Source organism: Mauremys reevesii, linkage group 5 (assembly GCF_016161935.1).
Source record: "Mauremys reevesii isolate NIE-2019 linkage group 5, ASM1616193v1, whole genome shotgun sequence".
NCBI lineage: Eukaryota > Metazoa > Chordata > Testudines > Geoemydidae > Mauremys > Mauremys reevesii.
This window is the reverse complement of record NC_052627.1, coordinates 27,928,140-27,951,787: the sequence shown is the minus strand read 5'-3', so window position 1 is coordinate 27,951,787 and position 23,648 is coordinate 27,928,140. Positions and strand designations below refer to the sequence as shown.

Here is a 23,648-nt window from a genome sequence, read left to right as displayed (position 1 = left end):
AGCTGATTTTCAGTGGCACTCACACACCACAGGTCCTGGCCACCAGTCCGGGGGGCTCTGCATTTTAATTTAATTTTAAATGAAGCTTCTTAAACATTTTAAAAACCTTATGTACTTTAAAAGCAGCAAAGAATCCTGTGGCACCTTATAGACTAACAGACGTTTTGCAGCATGAGCTTTCGTGGGTGACTACCCACTTCTTCGGATGCAAGCCGAAGAAGTGGGTATTCACCCACGAAAGCTCATGCTGCAAAACGTCTGTTAGTCTATAAGGTGCCACAGGATTCTTTGCTGCTTTTACAGAACCAGTCTAACACGGCTACCCCTCTGATACTGAAGTACTTTACATACAACAATAGTTTAGTTATATATTATAGACTTATAGAAAGAGATCTTCTAAAAACGTTAAAATGTTTTATTGGCACGTGAAACCTTAAATTAGAGTGACTAAATGAAGACTTGGCACACCACTTCTGAAAGGTTGCTGACCCCTGTGTTAGTCTATGGATGCAGTCACATTACTAACGACACTATATACTACTGATCATCACTGTTGTGATAGAGTGAAGTTATATATGGAACAGTGAAAATAATTTAATACATTTTTCAGTTCACTGGCCACCCCAAAAAGTAAAATAAGTTCATTTTGGATCTACCCAATGCTAAACTTTTTCAGTTTTCTCAGCTAAACAAAATAAAATAAAGAATAAATAGTTTTGATTTTGGAGCATTCTTAACTGCTGTTTGGTTAAAAGCAAATTTGGAAATGCCATTAATGGAGGAGGTGGTGTCCCCTTATATTTCTCCCCCTCCTTCTCTCCCCCTCTCCCTTTGTCCAGTTTCCTGGGCAAAGGTGTTGCCTCACCCCACCCCCCTTCCTGGCTCAGGTTACAGGTTCAGGTACCGTCCCTCACCTAAAGTCATCCCCTGCTGTCCCATCCCCCCATGCAGACAGACCCAGTAAAACTAAATGACATTCCCAGGTCAATCCACCCCACTCCCTACTGAGTCACATCAGTGCTGTTATTTATTTATTTATTTAAATAAGATTGGCTCTGAACTTTTGGCTGGAAATGGTCCCCACCAAAGTCAATGGGGGAGTAGAATTGGTTGTGACGTCATTTTGTGCTAGGATGCTGGACAGAGAACAGAAATTCTTCTTTTGACTCACCATCATGGTCAGATCAAGTTGGTTATATTAACTTCAACTCAGAATTATGGAAGTTTTCTGAGCCTTTTGTAGCCTATAGGACTAACCTGCTTGCTTGCATATATATACATATCTTTTCTTATAGTTTAACTATTTGGTTTATTCTATTAGGTTTATAAATTTATATTAAAGTAAGTTTGGCTGTAATGCAGGAACCCTACGGGCCATATCCTGTATGTTAAGCTAGGGCAAAGTTAGCATATCTATATTAAGACCTTTTACTCAGAAAGTAAAGTTGACCTATACCTTGTTACCTAAATAGGTAAGCACCCACGCCAATGTCGATGACCTTTTATCTAGACCAATAGACAACGGAGAATGGCATAGGGGGGTTTTCAGTGTTGTACCCACAGACTTAACAGGTACACCACAAGGGAACTTATGTGCGTATGTCCATGTCATCAATACCCACAAACATACTAGCCTATGGGGTAAGCATGTCCTTACATTTTGTGGGTGAGAAATGAAATTTGGGCATAGGAATTTCCGGCACTTCTGCCCTATAAAAGAGGTGACCCACCTCACTAGAGTATTCTCACTTACTTTCTGTTTCTACTCTATCTCTATCTATTCTATCTATCTACGATAACTGCTACGTATTTGTGAGCAAGCTGATGTTTCTGTCTATCATGGTTAGAGATAAAACTCATTAACTTTAATAAGAATTATGCTGTGGCTAGTTAGCCATAGGTGATAAGATGCAGTGACACTCTTCACTCAGCCACAGTATTGAATGGAGTGCAGCATCCGCATGCAGGATGAGCCACAACAGGCTCTTCTTTTCCACTGTGTTTACAACTTCTTCAGAATTGCCCTGATAGTACACAATCTCATATGCACATGGCTTCAAGTTTCAGTGCCTGGGTCAAATTATCCACTGACTTACACCCCATTAGACCTAACTAACTACGGCAGGGTTGAACGGGATGGAAGTCAGTGACAAATTGTGCCCGATTCTTCACTTTGTCATTCTAGTTTTATATCGCCATAACTCCATAGATTGCAATAGAATTGCAGTGAAATAAACAGGAGTAACATATAGTGTTGAATTAGGCATACGTCTTCCATTCTCTTTTGCCATCCCAGGCTTAAGCTTGAATTGCAACAGAGCGAGACATTGACTTTTAATTTTCACACTTTTTTTTCACAAAAGGAGAGTTTGTCTGGGGTGGAACCAAGATCCATCCAGCCAAAATCCCTCTGGTTCATAAGTGACCAAGCCAAACAACGATTATCAGTATCTTTTGTGCACATAAATAATAATACTGTGACTTTCTTTAACAATTTTATTCTGAGGATCTCAAAGTACTTTATAAATTAAATAAGCAAGATTCCCAAACACCTTATGACATATTATTCTCTATATTTTACAGATGGGGGTAACTGAGGTACAGAAAAATTAAGAGACTTGTCATAGGTCACAGAATATCAATGGTTAGAGATGGGCGGGAAAAAAAAGAACTCCCAGCTCTGTGCTCTGACAACTAAACATTTCTGCCTCTGCTGAAAATCTTACTAAGTTTCCTTCTGTTTGGAAAATATAAAGTAATTTTTATATGGACTGAGTTCACCAGGTGATTCGTCCTGCCCTCTTCTATTGGAACCAACAGAACTACAGTAGTACTTAAACCCTGTTAATATCATACCCAGCAAAGGCAGCCAGAATGAACTGCATTACATTTAAAGTTAAATGAGAACATCTTAAATGATCAAAATGTTTTGGTTTTGGAAATAGATTTTAGTTTCATTGTTGTTTGCAGTGTTTTTATAGCTGTGTTGGTCCTGGGATGGTATTAGAGAGACAAGGTGAGTGAGGTAATTTTTTTTATTGGTCCAACTTCTCTCCCTTTCACCAGTAAAAGATACTACCTCCCCCACCGTGTCTCTTTCTTTGACTTCACTGAGGCTTTTTCCACAAATCCTTTCAGCCTTTGACTGATTCTGACTTTGAGAGTTTGTCTACCAAGAGACTTAGTGTATGGCGCACTAGCTGGCTACATGGATCCTGTTACCACACACTAACGATTTCATAGTTGCTGTTTGAGACAGGAGTATGCCAAAGTGCATTACAGAACTTTTAGTGCACAGTAGCAGGTCCGCACAACAACGTAGTGCTTAGCAAGTAAGTGTGCTGTAGAATCACACCTTGGCTGGCCACACACTGTCTCCATGCAGACAAGCACTGAGTGTCCTGAGGCAGCATTAGGCAGTAATAGGGGCCTGAAAGAGCCTGAGCATCACGACAAAGTGCTGAACACCCACTGCTTCCACTAAAATTAATGGGAGGTGCAAGTGTTCATTTTGTAGCATGTCAGGAAGTGAAAGGGGTAAGTCTATTGAGCTACATTTCTGTTTTCTAATATCATGAAAGACCTAAAGCGAAATGTGTACTTTCAGTCTGAAATGAGCACAAAAAAGTTGTTATTCCTTAGCAGACATTTGCCTAAATTACATGGCAAATATGCCCAAATGTAAGGATGTTTTCTAGACTTCATTCAAACTTTTTGTTTCACAGAATGTATGTTTTGATTTTGGTTACACCTGTCAGTAAACCATCTTCATCAGAAGAAGAGCAGGACCTTCTAGACTTACCAAGCAACCCTTCACAGTTGCTCTGAGACATAATTGTTTTATTAGTAAAGAATGATGCTGAATGCAGGTTAAGTTGAACAGGGAACTTTATTAAATCCTGTGCACTGCTCTGCCCCCGTGGCTAAGTTGCTTCCAACCTAACCATCCATTCCCACGTCTTGTCCATTACAATCCCTCCAGGGAACATGAACCCTCTGACTCCAGTTCCACTGATCATGATACAGTAGTAGTTAAACTACCTGCCCCTCATCTACACCAGTGCTTCTAGTTTGCTAATGCCGTTGGAGTTGTGCTGGCACTAGACCATCACTGCATCAAGTACTAGTTCAGATGAAGACTAAGACCAGCTATGAAGAAAGCTTGCATCAACAATCCTTTAATTTGAAGGGTAAAGCATATTATACAAGGGACCAATTCTACTCCCATTGACTTTGGTGGGGACCATTTCTAGCCAAAAGTTGAGACTTCAGAGCCAATCTTATTAAAAAAAAACCAGCACTGATGTGACGCAGTAGAGAGTGGGGTGGATTGACCTGGGAATGTCATTTAGTTTTACTGGGACTGTCTGCATGGGGGGAAGGGAGAGCAGGGGATGACTTTAGGTGAGGGACGGTACCTGAACCTGTAAACTGAGGCAGGAAGGGGGGTGGGGTGAGGCAACACCTTTGCCCGGGAAACTGGACAAAGGGAGAGGGGGAGAGAAGGAGGGGGAGAGAGCCTGCTGGAGGGGATTTTGCTTTCAGTTTTGGGCTGGCTGGGAAGAGGCAGGGAACCCCAAGTCTGGGGTCTAAGATCCTTGCCCCCCAGAGGGACCTGGCTGAGGGGTCCTGGTTGTACCTACAAGCCCTGCTTGGGACTGTGTTCCTGTCGTTTAATAAACCTTCTGTTTAACTGGCTGGCTGAGAGTCACGGTGAATTGCAGGAAGGAGGGGGGTGCAGGGCCGTGACTCCCCCACACTCCGTGACAACTTGGCTAAGTGTTGGAACAGATTGGCAATTTCTAGGCCTTTCATGGAAATGCATGGGCTCCTTTGTGGATGTAGGGAAATTATGTAAGTAATCACTGCTGAATAGTACTCTTGCAAACTCAGCAGGAGATAAGGGGTTGAAATGTCTTTCTTATAGATAGAGGGAACTAGAATTTAGGAGAGAGGGGGTCTCTGCAGGGAAACCCTTGTACAGCCAACCTTGAGTAGAAGGCTTAGGGTTATGTTCCTTAATTATTGTGAGAGTTAGCAATGAAGCCAAACCCCAGGAAAGAGGTAATTATGCTGTGTGCTTACTTTCAGGATTAAGACAGAACTCCTTCTGCTTTCAAATGTTGTTTAGCATATGACTAGTTTAAACAAAATCCCATCCACTTTTTTTTTTTTTGGCAGTTTCAAAAAACATTGTTGCTCCAGCATGCTGGAATTCAGCTGACAGGAGCAGGGGAGCCACTTTGATTTACAGACCTTCCATCATAAGAAATAGCAGGAATAAGTCCTGCGGGCAGGAGAATAATTACAACATTGACTCTGGATGGGGAGGAACAAAGCTCAGTTTAAAAGTGTACAGTTGTACAGGTCCTGCTACAAAGGATGCAGTGCTTTCATCTGATATTTCAGTTTAAAAAAAAAAAAAAAGAAACACTTGAGCTTTCAGATTTGTACAGCAGATACTACATAGTCTTTCTGGAATCTTTTCACTGCCCCATAGTAAAGCATTTTATATTGCAAACATTTTAAATGAATATTCTGCAAAATCCTATACATTTCAATGAGATTTCACATAATAAGCTTTTCATTGTACTGGGGCTGAAGTACCTCATATGATCTCGTTAAGCATGTATCATAAGATGCACATTAAAATATTTTAATGTAGAATGGAGTAGCTTTTTGTGTAGTGAAGCTGCTGTCCTTCTACTCTGCAGAATATTAAAATATAGGATAACTTGTTCCTTGCTATTTGCAGTCCAGGGCACGTGTGGATGTATGTCACAAGCACTCGCATCACATTCCCTTTGTCCTACCCTACTACTTCACTCTTTTTTCACTATGTGAGGATTCTAGTGTGTTAGCCATTGTCCACATACTACGATCTTTCATTGTGATAAACAGTTGTATACAACTGTAATGGACAAAATCTCACTTTCCATTCCTGCATATAGAGTCCTATTGATTCTGAGTCTGTGGGATCATACCCAAGTATAATTATCTGACCTAAAATAATTAGAAGAACACTATACCTGCCTGCTTACAGAATATGATTTTCAAAACTTTACATCACTGTAGGAAATAATATGGTCACATGATACTCAGTAGTGTTAGAAAGAATATAATCAACTTTGTGACAAAAGCTCGTCACAGTTTAATAAGCAGGCATGATACCTGCTGCTGAATGTGAGTTAAGTAAACACATCTGTCAAGTCTGCAGATCAATTTAGTGTAGCTCCTTCTGATTTTCAGTGCAGGACAGTATATTTCAGTGTGCTAAAAGAATTAATGAGACTCGTACAAAACCAGCAAGCATCACAAATGTACTGGGTAAATTTCCAAAGCTTAAAATCAGTACAATGGGCCAGATTCATTCCTGCTGTAACTCCACTGAATATAATCTCAAAATCTGCTCACCGTACTCACCTGAACACAGCATCTAGTGGTGTTACTTCAGAAATGAATCTAGCTCTTTCTCCTTTATAGCCACTAGGCCTAGTGCTATTAAGTGTCTCCTCTCAGGAGCTGAGTGCCATCAGATTCCACCGAGAATTGCAGACTTGAGCTGTTTGTGATGATCGAATAAAGACCAGAAAGCTGTTTGTTCATTCGTTCCAAGCCTTTAGCACCTCCAACCTGCTTAGAAACAAGACGTGTGATGAATATTATATAACTCTCAACTGGCTGCAGACTGAGTGTCATTTATGATGCTTGCAATATGGCAAAACAGCAGCGTGACAGAGGAAAGTGGCAGTATTTATATCTGTCACTTGGCTGATGTACTGTGAAGATCATCACAGGACTGTGAAAAATAGGTTTGCAATTTAAGGTTTGGGGGTGAGATGTGGGGTTTGTGAGGCTGTTTTATGGAGGGCATTTATTTGGGGCTTGAGTCATGGGGTGGGTTTATTTGGGGAGATGGGGGATGGGATGGTGGGGAGATGAGTGGGGGGCTGTGGCAGGAGGAGGTTTTGTGGGGTTTGGTTTTACTTATGGGGTGGGGGCTATGGTGTGTTTATTTGGGGACAGGGTTGCAGGGAGTTGGAGGGGTTTAACCAGGAGTTGGGAGGGTTGGACGGGCGCTGTGGAAGGGACAGGTTGGAGGGCTATGGCAGGGGCAGATTGAGTGGGGAGCTGTGGGAGGAAGGATGTTTGGGGGAAGAGAGCGGTGTGTGTGTGTATGAACGCAGGTTGCTGTGTGGCGACGTGGGTCACAGCTGGCTGTGGTTGTCTTTGGCTCGCTCCCTCCTCCTCAGCCCCTCCCCTCTGCTCTCCTCCCACCATCTTGCTTGCTCCCTCCCTTGCAGGCACCAGCCCCAGCTCTGCTCATTGGCAATGGGGAGGGATGGACTTGCCACAGCCACACCAGAGCATTAAAGAATGAGCTGACTCAGATAATATGGTAATAAGGGCCATAGAAGTATCCAACATAGTCCTGTTAGTGAATAAAAAGGTAGCAAAGAGGAGGAGATTTGCCTGCTGCAAAATGTGGTTTGTAATTATATCCTTGTTGCCATGAGAGAAGTGTTGTTACTGGAGGAGCTTTGTCACAGAGTACTTGAGCTCAACTAGTGTAGTAAGAAATATTGGGTTTATGCAGACAAATAACTAAAAGGTGAATCAATATTCTGGACATTAATCTTCATCTTTTACTTGGAGAAAGTGTGCATGTGTATCTTCACAAATGAGGTATTTATGACTGGTATGGCCCTTTTACTTACAGAATGGACTCAATGCCCTACACCTGGCTGCCAAAGAAGGGCATGTGGGACTGGTACAGGAGTTACTGGAAAGAGGGTCAGCAGTGGATTCAGCTACTAAGGTAATATGTGCATGTTTATATAGTTTATTTACAGAGCAAAGAGATGAAAGAACTAGAAGTAGATATTTCCCCTTGTTATCCAATGGGCAGTGCAAATACTCAGGAAATTTGCAAAAAACTGCAATAGAAGAATACAATATTAAGATAAATACCTCTTTGGTAAAGTATAAACCTAAACCACCAGGACAAGATCTTCCACGGGTGCAAATCAGTTTACCTTCATTGACTTCAATTTATAAGTTTGATACAGAAATTATGGGGTTGAAATTATGTGGCCTGTGTTATACAGGAGGTCAGGCTAGGTGATCACAATGGTCTCTTCTGGCATTAAAATCTGTGAATCTATGAATCAGCTGAGGCTCCTAGGTTGTAAATGAAGATGGGGACTGAGAAGTATGTGCATAGTGGGAGCCCTTAAAGTTTCACTATTATGAAAAAATTTACCCTTTCTAGTGGCATTTTTCATTAGAGAGACAAAGGATATAACTGACCAATTGTAGACTATTTCAGAATAGTGAAAATGTGTAACATATACAGGTCCCTTTGAACGCTGCATTACAATGGAACCATGTTCTGCAGCAATAATTTCTATAGTATAATTCATCAATGATTATTCTCAGTAATGACTAAGGAAGGGTTTTCAGCTGTGCTCTGTAGATAGCCGAGCTGTATGGCCTTCAGCATACGTTGTTGTCTAGGTGGTCTGGAACAGAATCTCTTTTCCCTACCCAGTGCATGCCACAGAATGGAGGACATTGTAGTCAGCTTCAGCAGTTCATTTTCTCAGTTCTCAGGAGCTGCTCTATTCTCTAAGCATCGTAGCTGACCAGCTTGCACATCTGATTACACCTGCTCCTTTTCTGCAAGCTGGACTCTAGCCCTGGCTCCCTGACCCCTGTCCTACCTGGTTCTGTAGAATAGTGAGGGAAACATACACTGTAATCCCAGTAACTCCCCTGCAAGCAGGTCCTAGCGGGACAAAGAGAAGGTAAACAGTGCTGAGCACCTGACTTCAGAACCATAATCCATTCTGCAGTAATAATGGTGAATTCTGGGGATTCTTGGAAAAATGGCCATTTCCACAACTGTACAATAACAGAGTTGATGGGGCCCTGAGTGAGATAATGGGGAAGATCCCTCCTCTCAGAGCTGTTGTTTCTGGCTCTTTGCAGACTCAGGTGGGCATTGATTATGCTCGGTTCATATTTCCATGGTTATCTTTGCAACTATTAGGGCTAGAAATTTAATTTAAGAAAAACAAAAGCTGAAATTCTGGAGCATTGTTCTGCAGCAAAAAGTGAATTCTCTGGCACTGCAAATTATGGAGATAAGTGAATAACCATGTTACAATATATTTTGGCTGTTGAGTTCTGACATATCGGGTAATGTTTCTAGAATCTTCATCACAATAAGTCTAGGCCCGCACTCCAAACTGCTTCTCCCCACCCCTCTGGTCACCTCATTGATGGAGGCCTAAGGATTCCCTCATTTTACCTTTTTTTAACCCACCCCTCTGACCATGAGCCTTAAATTGAACCATGCTTTTTCTAGCATAGATGGGACTCTTTTAAGAGTACATTAGCACATAACTGTTCAGCGAAATGTCTGTTAGATGTGGGATACTGCCTCCCCCAGGAACACCTTGGCTCACAGTGGGGCTGGGAATGAAATGCAAATCTCCAGCAACGCTCTACTGCTTTAGCCATTTATGTTCCATTGGAGAGAAATGAGTTCTCCAGGAAGCCTCCTTTGCGCACTCCCCCCCCATAACAGAAACCCTGCCTTCAGCTGAGAAGGGCTCTCTCCAGTGCCATTAATGCCAGTGAGAGTCCCTTGAGGACAATATGAAATGCTTCCTCCCCACTTTGCCTGCTGCCTCCACCCATCTTCCATCCCTGTTACAGTCCAAGTAATCATGTTCTTTCCTATGCACACTTTACTACATGCCAACAAGTAGAAAACAGAGTAAATTCTCTTCTCATTATTTTCATGTTTAGGTGGTTTTTGTCTCTGGTAACCTAGTTCTTTCAGCAAAGTACTCAGTACTCAGACTGTTCTTTCAGCCATGTACAAGGAGATCTCACTTTATTGGGTCATGTGGGATGATTTAGAAAGCTCCTAGATCTCTGCTTTCCCTTTTGGAGAGCACATCCACTGAGCTGAAGGAAGAACCTATCTGCTCTAGTTCTTTGTCAAACATGAAATAAACCAGCAATTTGTTCCATGCACCAGCCAATCCCTTTTCCAGAACTCCATCCCAAAGGTTATAAGCATATACCCTGGGGAGTTAACATGACAAAATCCCTTTGGAATGCCCTTTGGTGGCATATCCGAGCTCTGCCCCATGCAATGTCCACAATGCTGTGTACACTATAAGGTAGAACAGTGTCCTATGAAGTAATGCATGGAAGTAGTATTGTGTTTTGAATGTCATAATGATGGTTAATAAGGGATCATTTCTTTTACATAACAGAAAGGGAATACAGCCCTGCACATTGCATCCTTGGCCGGACAGGCTGAAGTTGTCAAAGTTCTGGTTAAGGAAGGAGCCAATATTAATGCACAGTCTCAGGTATGGTGATGTTTTCCCTCTATTGTAAGTATAATTTGAAGTTTTGTAAAACAAACTTAAGGCAATAGGCATGCACAATACATGCTTCCCCTGCACCTAATCCTGACAAATCAACCCAGCCTTGACCTGTGTCATAGATGGTATTCCTTACTATGTGACTGTGAGTATAAGTACCCAACTGCATAGAATGAAGTCGTGTGTTGGTTATGTGATGCATAAACTAGGATTGTTGTTGACTGAGATTACCAAGGAGAATTTTTCCTGTGTGTTCTAGCAAATCAGGAGCCTCAAATAATCCCACTATGCTAAGATGTTTTAAAATAATATGTTTGTCTTAAATTCTCACCCTGTCAAGCTGCCTGGAATGGCTCACGAGCAAGAGTACCCACCTCAGGGCAGACTGTGAAGAAGCAGGGCACAAACCCCAAACTGGTTGTGGGTTCTATACTTAGATTCACCAACCAAGAATCAAATGTGAACCCCTCAAGCACTATAACAGCCTTAACATGGACTCTCAGACAGTCCCCTGGGGTACTCCAATCTATCTTGCCACCCACGTTAGCTTGCCTTTGTGATAGATGGTCCCTTACACCAAAAATCACAACAGTGTTCAAGCTAGTCCCAGTCCCAAAGGAGCAGTCACTTACCCCAGATAAATTGCACCTTAGATCCTACACTAAAGACAATGCATTTAGCCAATCCTATAATAAATTAAATAAAGATTTATTAACTAAGAAAAAGAAATGAGTTATGTATAAGGTTAAAGCAGGTAAACATAGACACACAAATGGGTTACAGTCTTAGATTCCAAAAGTTAATAAAAGCTGCTATAATATGAAAGCTCTGTATGTCTTCTAGGGCTAAAGCAGACTAAGTAGCCAGGGATCCCTTGCTTATGCTTAGAAATTTTCACCCCTCAGAGTCCAGGTAGCATAAAGAAACCTAGTTCCTTCTTGTCCAGGATTTTTATTCCCTTTCCCCAGAGTTCAAGCTGATGGGATGGGCCCACCTGCACATCTCCTCTTCATAGGTGGATGGGTGGGGGCAATCAGCAAAGACTGTTGTCCTCTGGTGTTCCACAGTGGCTTATCTGGGCCTTCTTTTGTTGGGCAGGAGATGACATCTCTTGTGGAAAACTAGTATTTCACACGTGGTAATGCTTTTCTCATGATTGTGGGTTTCATAGCAAATGCTTAAATATTACCTTATAACATGGGATACAGATATTATAAATGAGATTAATATATGCAGCAACTCAAAGCATTTCATAAAGTCTGAACACAGTCCTATAACTCTAATATATATATATTAACAATACTAACACACAGGTGAGCCAGACTGGTTTCCAGCTTTGCATTTGTCAGTGTTTTCTGAAGCCGAGGGGCCTTGTCATGAGTTGTCATCTGGTCTGCCAGCATCACAACTCCAACACTTACTTTTCAGACACAAGGGCTAAAAGCAGTGCTTTTCATTGTTAACTATTGGTTAAAAAAGTTTGTAGATGGATTAGTTTCCGTTATGATAGGACTCGGTATTCATTCTTCACATAGTAGGCATTAAATCAAAGATTTGGCATGCACATTTGATCTGGGGAAATGCAGCTTATTTTGGAATGCAATCTAACTGTTATAAAAAAAGACCTATTAATCTCTATGGCATGAAGGTTGGCTACTCTTTCAAAATGTACGAAAGAGCATAATGATGTCATTATAGAAACTGACCAATGGTGAAATGCTTGAAGGTAAACTTCTCTCCACCTTTGTGCAAGGCTGTAGTGGCAACAGCTGTTTCATTACTGCTGTTTCAGACTTGTAAACAACATGTGTTAGGTTCTCAGTAGAAAAGAACAGAGTGCAAGCCATATAGATGGCTTGTTTTCAGAGCTAAGAACCTCCACCCCCACAAACAGATACACTTAATGGTTATCGTTGTTTTTAGCAATTTGCCAAGTTATCACAACACAGTATTTCAGATACTGCAATTGTTTGGAATCCTAAACACAGGTAAATAATGAATATCTCAGACAGCATTGTTTGGTATGTGTTGGTAAATGCTACTCTTTAACGAAGACCATTGAGCATAAACATGCATAATTGAGGGTTGGAAAGTGATCTATTGTATGTTAAAGAATCTGGCATCTTTATGCATCAGATCATTATGCAATGTATAGTGAGCCAGTGGCATTCTCTGAAGTAGGTCATCAAGCTAAATCCTACTGCTGGATTTAAAATATGGCTGGATCATTTGATGCCCACTGGTAATGTTTGTACAGTAGCTTTACAAGCTAAGACCATGAGAAAAATAAGTCATACTTCAGAGGGTTAAATTAAAGCCATGTTAAATTCTGCCTTGCTCTGAGTGAACATGGGCTAGATAATGGCCCTCACCTCCATTCATTTGTGCTGCACAAGGTGAGGGGGATGGGGACAAAGATGTCAGAGAGTTGCCTTAACAAAGCAGCTGGGGATTACCAGGTGAGTACCCCAGGAAGCATAAAGCTGGCACAGTTGCCTCTATGCCACATGCTTCCCCTCGCTCCAGCACAGGATATGTTTGTGGGCAGGGAGGTGCATAGGTAGAGTCAGAGGTGTCAGTGGGTGTGGCCATGTACATTTTAGGGGTCTGTCGTAGCTAGTGTTAATTAGAGCAGCTCTAAATTATGCCAGGGTCCAACCAGTCTTTGATTTGCTCCAGGATCTTCCCCTGACTGTCCAAGTCCTGCACTGAACACAGCTTGATCAGACCTGGAGATCTGGCATTTCATTGTGTGTAATATCCTGTCTAATGCAGGAGATTGGAAGCATGCAATGACCAGTGATGCAAGCAGAATGCGATAGACTGACCAATGTATTTATAAAATGAATAGCCCTGTCCCTATCTTCACAACACTCGCATAAAGATCAGGTATTTGTTTCTGTTGTTTTCTTCCCAAAAGCTTCTTTGCTAAGGAGCTCTCATGACAACTGACTATCAGCTACACCCCATACTTCAATTTCATTTAATTGAATGCTGAGGAATGCTATAATGTATTTCCTCTAATTCAAGAAATGAACTAGTTGCTTTCACAGAGTCTTAATTGGATAATTATCACACACTTTCATAAACTGTAGGTTCTAAAATTAGGATTTCAGCAATGCTAAGAGAGATCAGCGTGAACATATAATTGTTTTAATAACAGGAACACTTTTTAATATGAAAAAAATAAATGTGTTTTCTGCCAAATTGGGTAAACATTTTCACAGTAAGCTTAGAACAGCCATTGCATTTTCCAGATACTGTATCCAGTAGTGCCAACAAGCATTTGCTCCTTGAATTCTGATCCAAATGGAATTGACTTAGAGGATTATGACAGGCAATCTGACATACTCTCATCTCTTGCCCACTGAAACCCTTCTGTATATGACAGTAGTTTCAACATTCATAATAATGGTGAGACGGGCTGTTTTACCAAGATATCTGCTGGAAAAATCTATCCAAGAAGACGTTTACCACTGAAGTCAGTCTTCAACTTTGTGGAGGATAGCTCTTAGAGTAAAAGTGAGAGCAGCACCAAAGAGATAATGCAACCCTAGACCAGACAAAACTAAGAAAGAGGAAAAGGTAATAAGCAGAGGAGGAATTCACGGGCTAGTGATCATGAATAAGGCTACGTTTTAGTCATAGGTTTTTTTTAAGTAAGATTCATGAACAGATCACAGGCAATAAACAAAAATTCACAGCTCATGACTTGTCCATGACTTGTACTATTTACCTGTAACTAAAACTTGGACCGGTGCCCCCGGTGCTCAGAGGCGGGTGGTCTGGGTGCACCACGGGTGCTAGGGAGGGTGGCCCAGTACCCCTGCTGGTGTGGGGGTGAGGGGGAGGGAGGAAGGGGGTTTGGCAGGGCTGGTAGGCTCCCTATCTGGCTTTGCGTGTCTCTGCAGCTCCTAGGAGGAGGGAAGGCCAGGGGGCGCTGAGCACGGGTTCTGCAACTCCCATTGGCCAGGAACCGCAGCCAATGGGAGCTGCAGGGGTGGTGCCTGCAAGCAGGGACCATGCCCAGAGCCCCCTGTACCCTCCGCCTAGGTTAGGAATTGCAGGATCATGCGGGCTGCTTTTGGTGAGCCCCTCCACCTTCCAGGTAAGCGCCATCCTGCACTCCAACCCCCTGCCCCAGCCTTGAGCCCACTCCCATACCCAAACTGCTGCTGACCCAGGGACTGCCCGAGTGTTCGGGAAGCCCCTCAGCCAGCCTCACCAGCTGCTGCAAAGGTCACGGTGACCTCTGTGACAGAAACACAGCCTTAATCATGAACTAATTTGGAGGCTAGTTATCATGAACCAATCAAATCTTCATAGAAAGAAAGTTAATGGCATTACAAGATTAAGGGCCATACCTTCCTCTTCTCTTTTCTATAGGTTCTTATACTACGCTGATCACTGTTGTATCTGAGTGCCTTCCAGAGTCAGTACTTGGCACTGGTGAGGCCTGAGAGGGAGTAGTGTGTCCAGTTTTGGGCACCACACTTTAAAAAATGTAGGGACACACTGGAGGGGGTCCAGAGGAGAGCAACAAAAATTAGAGCTTTAGACACATGAGACAACATGACCTTTGAGAACAGGATGAAAGTATTGGGCATGCTTAGTCTAGAGAAGAGAAGGAGGACCTGATAAGTCTTTAAATATGTTATAGATTGTTATAAAGAGGATGATCAGTTGTTGACTCATGGTGACCAAGGGTAGAACTAGAAGTAATAGGCTTATTTTGCTGCAAGGGAAATTTAGGTGAAATATTAGGGAAAACTGTGTTAACTATTGGGATAGTTACCAAGGGAGACTGTGGAATCCCCATCATTGAAGGTTTTTAAGAACAGGATGGCCAAGTTATATTTAATGCTGCTGAGTATGGGGAGATGGAATGAATGATATCTTGAGGTCCCTTCCAGTTTTACTTTTCCGTGGTTCTATGAAAGCATGAATAACTCAGGCCAGGTCATTGTCTGCCAAGATGAGATGGTGTCTCCTAGCCAACCAGAGATGATAGAAAATATTACTCATGGATGCTGCTTTGTGAGAGCTCAACATCAGCAAGCAATCCAAGAGTATTCCTAAACTATGAACTAAATTGACCAATTCTGGATGTATACCTTCAGCCAAAGGAGAATACACCATGGCAGCAAGCTCTGCCCTCTAGCATCACCTCTTTCCTGCTCACGTTCGGTTTCAGCCACCTGTTCCATATCCGTGAGCATATCTCATCCAAGCACAGGGCCATCTTGGTGGTGATCAGATGTGGTGAAGGAGAGGTACAGCTGCTTATCATCTGCTTGTTGCAGGCACTTGAAACCATGTCATCCGACCAGTTCACCAAGTGGCTTCATGGAGATGTTGAAAAGGACTGGGGAGAACCACAAGTAAGGGATCTAGTGAAAGAGTTTCCCATCGCTATTTATTGGGGGGATCCCTTCCAGGAAGAACTCAACCATTTTAGTGCATCACCCTATACCACTGTCTCAGGTGTGCACATCATTTCCTTGATTATCTACAAACAGACTAGACAAAATGCTGAGAATTACACAGTAGGAAAGTAAGAAGTAAGAAAGAGATGATGTAATTGATCTTTCCCATTGCTAGCAAATCCTTATTGCATGTGTGTGTATATACCTCAAGCAGTTAGTGTAAAATAGACTTAAGTATCACCTGGAAAGTGAGTAAAAAGGATAGATGGTCTTTTGGTTAAGCACTGAACTAGAACTCAAAAGATTTGGGTTCTCTTCTTAGCTTTGTCATAGACTTCCTCTGAGATCTTGGGTAAATCACTTAATTGTCCTGTGCTTCAGTTCCCCGTTAATAAAATGAGGATATTAATACTGCACTTTTCCTCAACATTGCTGTGAGGTTCACAGAAACACACCTACACATAAATAAAACAGAAGAAGCTAAACAGTTAATAAAAGACCTAAATCTCTCCGGCTAAAAGTGTAAGTTTTGTGTGGGGGGGAAAATAAGATAGTTCATCTAGAGAATGGAAAAGCAGGTGATTGGAGAGAATAGTACCAAGAGTATGCCGAATGATTTGTATCTAAACTTCCCAATAGGAAATACAGACAGAAGAAGGAGGGGGCTAAAAGGACAATGGAACAATTGTCACTAGAAAAGTGTTTTTAATAGACATATTCAGAAAAAGACAAATCAAGAAATAAATGGGGTGAATACAGTGAGTAAAGAGAGCCAGGTTATGAGGCCTCTGTAGTGGCTGAAATTCTGGGGCTCTCATTCTTAGACTTCCCCGGACTTCATTTTTAAAAATAGACACCACATTAGTAACATCTTAGTCTTCAGGAACAGTTGCTGTTATTAAGGATGTATTACATATCCTTCTCAGCATCTCTGCTATTTCACACTTTATTTCTTTCAAACCTCTGGTGAATACGATCCAGTGGTAGTGATTTAATGCCATTGAGTTACTCAAGTTGCTCCATAACTTCCTCTTTAGAGACTTCAATATCTGTCAAAGTCACACTCCTATACCATAAAAATTGCCTTAGCAATAAAAATTTCCCACTGGCTTCTATATAGACTGATGAAGAAAGAGAAAGGACCTTCTCAACTCTCTCTTTTGTACTTTTTTCCTTTGGTTTATAGAGTGGGTGCCATCAAAATAATTTACACTTGCCAAAATTGATATCTGAAATACTGTAGTTATTTCCTTAAGCTTAGAATAAGGCAATAATGAGCGTATCTCAGGAAAATGCGGATTTTTGTTTAAATAGTGACCATGGAAGGCACAAACACAATCTATTGTCCCCCGTCTGGTAGAGGGGACAGGGATTCTGAGGCTGAGTCTGTGATTCTAAACCCTTCCCCCCCCCCATGAATTTTTATGAGGAACTTCCAATTTTAAAATCTGCGACTTTAAAGTTAATAATCATTGCTGTTAATTTTAGGGAAGTACTCCTCTATTCTGATAAAAAGCCTAATTGTGAAGTGATTTATTAATGGAATGTTTACAATCTGACCCATGCATATTACTTGAAGAGTAATAGATACTATCCTGTATGTACAAAAATGAGTGTCTCTAAAATACAATCATTTAAGATACAAAAATTACTAATCCAAACTATGCCCAGTTTGTGCCATCCAGTCAGTATAGTGTGCAAGGGAATGATACATTTGCTCTTAATCATAAAAATGTACTTTTTTCCTCCTGGCTATGATCTTGATTTGTGATCATATTGCCCCCGCAGTCAGTTTGAAGTCATCTTGCTGACGTTCACATGTGTCACATGTGCCTACTCTCTGCTTGATATGCTATGGGATGGTGTGATCTTTAGTAATGCACATTCCTTTCTCTTGGTGAGCTCAGTGATACTTGCCTACTGCTCTTCCTTGTAAGCATAAAGATTGACAATAGTTCATCACTTAACAGCACAAAATTACTTAGTAATCATCCTTCCAACTTCCCCTCAGTTCATGAGGTAACTGCACAGGGAGGGAAATTAATGACTTCTGATCCACAGTCTATTCAATCCAGTGGAAAGACTCCCATTGGCTTGGCTCATGTCCTTTTGATTGTATTCTAAAACTTAACAATATGTTTTGACTTTGCATTGATTCTCAGACTGGTGTTGGAGGCAGTGGTTGGTTATAACAAGGTGCATCTTCCTGTTTTATTGTCACAAATAATTTGCATCCAGTGCCAGTAAAGAATGAAACTCTGCTGAGATCAGATACGTAGCTGAATTCATCTGAACTAAAAAGAGAGTTTGCATAATGTAGGGGATGTAAGAGTTTATACCAGAAATTTGTACATAGCAATACAATAATTGCAGACGTAGACAAGTGCACTTTTCGTTGGCCAGCACATAAATGGCAGTTTGAAGAGCTACAAAGCCAATCTCTAGTTCAAGGTTTATCAAATTGAATTCTCTTCTAAATTCAGAAAAAGTGCCCTGGGTTATGGCTGAATCAGGATCCTTCTTGGTTCAGAGCCATGTAAACATCATGGGCCACCTATTTCACAGAATGGTCCACACTGCCCACCAATTTGCTTCTCCCACAGCTGGAGCACTTCCTCACTTTGCTTCCTCATCTTCAGTTGTTCTTGTGCTTTGGGTAATTGTTTGTCTCTCTCCTTCTATCTGCAAGCGTCTGATTTTGAGACCTATGAGTAGGGCCCTACCAAAACCACTTTCCATTTTGATCAATTTCATGGCCAGAGGATTTTAAAATTGGTCAATTTCACATTTTCATATGTTTACATCTGAAATTTCACAGTGTTGTTACTTTGGGGGTCCCAACCCGAACCGGAGGTGGGTCTGATCCCCACCCCCCAGAGCGGCCGTGCAGGGGATTGACAAGTCCTGTTCCTCCACAGCCAGGCAGGGACTCACAGCTAGGAGCCCCCTGGCTGGGCACTTCTGGCAGCAGGGGGAGATTGGACCCACCTCCACAAGCTGCCTCCAACTACAGGAACCTCCAGGGCTCCTGCCCAGCCCCAGACCTTCCTGTAGCAGGGTGAGGTACTTACAGGTGGGTCTGATCTCTCCCCAAGAGAGGCTGTGAAGGGGATGGACAAGTCCTGTTCCTCCCCATACTGGCTGGGACGTGCAGCTAGGAGCCTCCCTGGCTGGGGCACTCCCAGCAGTACAGCAAGATCAGTTTTCATAGGCAAGGGCTTATTTCACGGACCATGACATATTTTTCACAACTGTGAAATTGGTAGGGCCCTACCTACGAGAAAGTGTTAGCAGCATTTCTTGGTCTTTGGCACAGCACATAACCCATGAAAAGTGCCAGCTGTCTGAGTCAATTGTGCTTCTAATCGGTAAACTATTGTAAGCCTCCCACTACATTCTCTTAGGTCATGTCATGTCACGTGACCTCAGAGGGTCAGACAGCGGATACACATCCACATCTCCCTGTCCTGAGTTAATCCTCACCCTCCTCCATATACACCCTGCTCCATACAAGAGGCCTCCTCAGAGGCAGGACCTGGATGCCAGTGCACTGGGGAACTGGCTTTAAATGTCTACATCTGAAGTTTATGTAATGGAAACATTTTTTAAAAAATATGAACTGCTGGGCAAAGGGCTTTTATTGGGGATAATGTTGTGCATTAGTCATGTGGAAAAGTGCAGCTGATTCTAAAATGGCTACAGTTGTTGGCACGTATTGTTCCCCACATGGGCTGAGTTAGAGAGGTTTGAATTTTAGGTGTCCAGTCTTTTAAACGTCAAGGAACAAATTTTCAGCAGGTATTACTTGTATGTATAACATTTTCTGATTGTCACTTATGTAATAATACCAATTTGAACTAATGGGCATTCCTTCTACAAGTAACAAAACAGCGGATAGACCTATCTAACAATGGACTCTTTTCTTGATAAAACAGTGCCCTGTAGGCTTGACAGGGGACCACCCAAGCTCTGTTCTGCTGTATGAAGTCACAAATATGTAAAGGGAAACATCTCTCTCCTTTCTTCATTTGTGGATGATTTCTGGCTCCAGTGTGATACAAAGTATGCTTGACAATCACCCACATTAGCAGCCATTATGGATTAAGTAGCACCTGACCCCACCAAAGAGCCTGGCAGGTCAGTGGAATGATTAACTTGCTATTGCAATATTCCAGTATCTGGTCCTATTGGTCTATCAAGACCAGAGTTCTGACTACAGCAGAATCTACAGTGCACCTACTGGTTCTCTCTCAATCTGATATTGGCAAAATGCTTTCTTCTTAGGAGGGAAAAAAGAAGTTCTTGAAGGTGACCATTGCCTTCCTGGGCCTCATATCTTCTAGGTCTCTTGGTATCCTGCAGAAAAATAGTCCTGTGGGCTCACATCTATGTGAAAAGTCTTCAGGCATAGCTCCTCTGTCAGGGTGCTCATATTTTATTCAGGGTCTGCTGTGAGGGGCGAGTAGTCCACTAACTGTGACAATATCCCTACTGCAGTAGTCCTGATAGATAAATTTGCTGGAGAAAACTCCCCTGGAGCAAGAACCACAGATGTCAGTCTCCTGGACTGGGAAGTTCATCTTGATCATCATATACTTCAAAGGGGAAAACAGTTTGTTTCAAAATGATGAAATTCAACATCATTATAAAAGCAGCAAAGAGTCCTGTGGCACCTTATAGACTAACAGACGTATTGGAGCATGAGCTTTCGTGGGTGAATACCCACTTCGTCGGATTCATGATGTTAAGTAATGGTACTTAACATCATTATACAGAATCAAAATGAAGAGTTTAGACTTGTCTGGTATGAATAGGTAAGAAAAAGCCAGGAGTGGAAATAGTGTGTAGTAGCTACAAAGGAATTGTCATATTTCAGAGCCCTTCATCTGATAGAAAAAAGCATCACCTCAAATTTTAAAATTTCTTTAGCAGAGCGTAAAGGAAAAATCAGACAAGTAGTATGCTTTAAATTCATAGACTCTTAGAAATGTAGGGTTGAAAGGGTCCTCAGGAAGTTATTGAGTCCGGCTCCCTTCACTGAGGCAGGACCAAGTAAACCTAGACCTTCCCTGACAGGTGTTTTTCTAACCCGTTCCTAAAAATCTCTGATGATGGGAATTCCACAACTTCCCATGGGACCCTGTTTCAGAGCTTAACTACCCTTATAGTTAGAAAGTTTTTCCTAATATCCAACCTAAATCTCCCTTGCTGCAGAGTAAGCCCATTACTTCTTGCCCTACCTTCAGTGCACACAGAGAACAATTGACCACAGCCCTTACTATATCTATTATCAGGACCCCCCTCAGTCATCTTCTTTTCTCAAGACTTAAACATGGCCAGTTTTTTTAAAACTTTTCTCATAGGCCAGGTTTTCTAAACCTTTTATCATTTTTGTTGCTCTCTCCTGGATTTTCTCCAATTAGTCCCCATTTTTCCTAAAGTGTGGCTCCCAGCACTGGACAATCTCCAGATGAAGTGTTGAGTACAGCGGGACAGTTACTTCCCATATCTGATATATGACATTCCTGTTAGTGCACCCCAGAATGATATTGTGTTGTGGCCAATGGTTCACTCAGGGGTCCATTTAAAGGCAGAAGCCTGCCCTCTAATCACTAGATTATTTAGAGTGATCTAGATCCTGAAATTGAGGATTAAGGAAATTGTTTCTCGCCAGAGCCTGATCCTGTTGTTGAAAAGCCTCCAGTCTCTGCCTCTCCCCAGTCTCCTTTGAACTCACATCAGATATTACTCTAGACATATTCTCATCTAAGTTTGCTACCTTTATGGTGATACTTCCAATGAAAAGCATTGGAGGCATGGCTGCCCTGGTCTCTGAATCCTTTATCTTTATAAGGACAAGGGAACCCTTATGAGAGTACAAAATGTCCAGCCTAAGGTGATATCCCAGAGATAAATTTAAGGGTCTTGCTGGAGGCCCATATTAAATTCTGTCATCAAATTGAAGACATGGTTTAGATGATTTTCCTGCCTGTGAGTCACTTCTCTCAGGATACTCCTGAATCTTCTCTTTGAGCGGTTACTTCCCCCCTGACTTTATAAACATACTCTTGAAGCAATTATTTTGTCTTTGGAATGAACCATTTTGCACCACGTGTTGGCAAATCCTGGTCACTCCACAAGGTGTTAACCCTTCTCCCCCTTTTCTGATTGCACAAGTTGAACAATGTGCTTTAATATCAGTAAACTCAGCGGGTCCACTTCTCAAATAGTGTAAATCAAGATAGATCCTTTGATTTCAATTTAGCAAAGCCAGTTGACACCAGCTGAGGACCTGGCCCATTGTCTTTCAGTTTATTTTTCTAGCTAAAGGAGAAACTGGGAAAGTCTCACTGACAAACCTGAGGATGCTTTTACAGTAGGTAAAAGTTCAAGCATCTTACTGTTTCATTTGCTTGTCTGGCATGTGTAGAAGATGGGTACATTTATCCAAGTTATTATACCTACTGATTATAAACCCAATTTACCACCAGAAGGTTTCTATTTTAAGAGATTTAAACAAAGACAATGCATTAACAGTGACAAAAGGAGAGATTTCCTCATTCATCCTTTTTTCAATCTAGTCCAGGTTCCAGCTGCCTTGTCTTCCTTGCAGCACTTATTGGTTTATACAGAACAATGAGTATTCTTGATCACAAAGGTATGATCTCAGCAAGTGAGGAGGAGGGGTTCATTAGAATGCCTGTGAGTAAGCGATACCATGAATATAGGAAATGATGGAGAAAGTACAGATGCTGCAGGCTACAGCAGTACATAGCAGTGGTAAGATAGTGACTGTCAAGTAGTGTTAGAGTATTTACACAAGGAGACGGTGAGCCTAATACAATTCTGCAAATAGCTAAGATATACAGAAAGCAGCATAACTACCATGCTGATCTGAAATGTGGGATCGGTTGGTTCTATCTCAACTGAACATGAAGATCTTAAGGAATAACAGGGGGCACTCAGACAGTTTTAGTGTGTCTCCCTGGGGTCTCTGCTGCAGCCTCAGCAGGATTAAAACTGCTGCTGTGGCTGGATTTACAGTTTAAAATAAACCATGGGCAAGTGCCAAGTTATTGCATACAGGATCAATAGAAATCCATAGAGAAGCATCGTGTAACCATCCCTGATGCTTCCTCATTGAGTCCTGTGACATTTTTTTAAAAACTGAATTTTTCAACAAGTCTTCAGATATACAGTAGCATAGTATTTAGCCTGCTTTGTGAAAAAACGCCTGTGAAAAGATGCTGGTTTGTAGTTACACCTTTACCTGTATATTATTAGTTACAAGGTTCATTTTTTACAGGGACAGATTAAGGCAGTTTGGAGCCCTTGACACCATATTATAGATGTCCTGTGGCCTGGCACTGCACTTGGACTGGCAGTGGCAAAGGCTTCTGTCCCTTCCCCTGGAGACAAGGAGAATGATATGAGGCCCCTTTCTTCAACCCAGGAGTAGCAGGGCTCACCACTTCCCAGAAACATCTGGGTAGCAGCAGAGGGTCTAAGACAGTGATTCTCAACTTATTTCTCATGCGGCCCACAATGTGTTACCTGGGCTGCAGGGGTCGGGTGATGGGGCAGTGGTAACCCGAACCCAGACCCCCGACCTCGTGGGGCTGGCCGGGAGCCCCTGACCTCTTGGGGCGTACTAGCAGCCCAGACCCTGACCCTGCCACGCTGGACAGCGGGGCAGCTTGGACCCCACCGCGCCGGGCAGCCGGGAACCCGGACCTCACCATGCAGGCTGGCCTTTAGCATACAGCTAAGCTGGGCCGCAGCTGTGTGCTAATTGGGCTGCATGCAGGCCATGGGT

General features: G+C 42.2%; 1 protein-coding gene across 49 annotated transcripts in view; it reads left to right on the top strand.

The window, feature by feature from the left end:
- Nucleotides 1-23,648, top strand: part of ANK2 (ankyrin 2) — a 561,730-nt gene that overhangs the window by 359,682 nt on the left and 178,400 nt on the right. For all 49 annotated transcript variants that reach the window (XM_039542463.1, XM_039542469.1, XM_039542508.1 and 46 more), the window contains 2 exons: nt 7,721-7,819; nt 10,293-10,391. In XM_039542463.1, the coding sequence (XP_039398397.1) occupies nt 7,721-7,819; nt 10,293-10,391 (198 nt within the window). The remainder of the gene's footprint in view (nt 1-7,720; nt 7,820-10,292; nt 10,392-23,648) is intronic.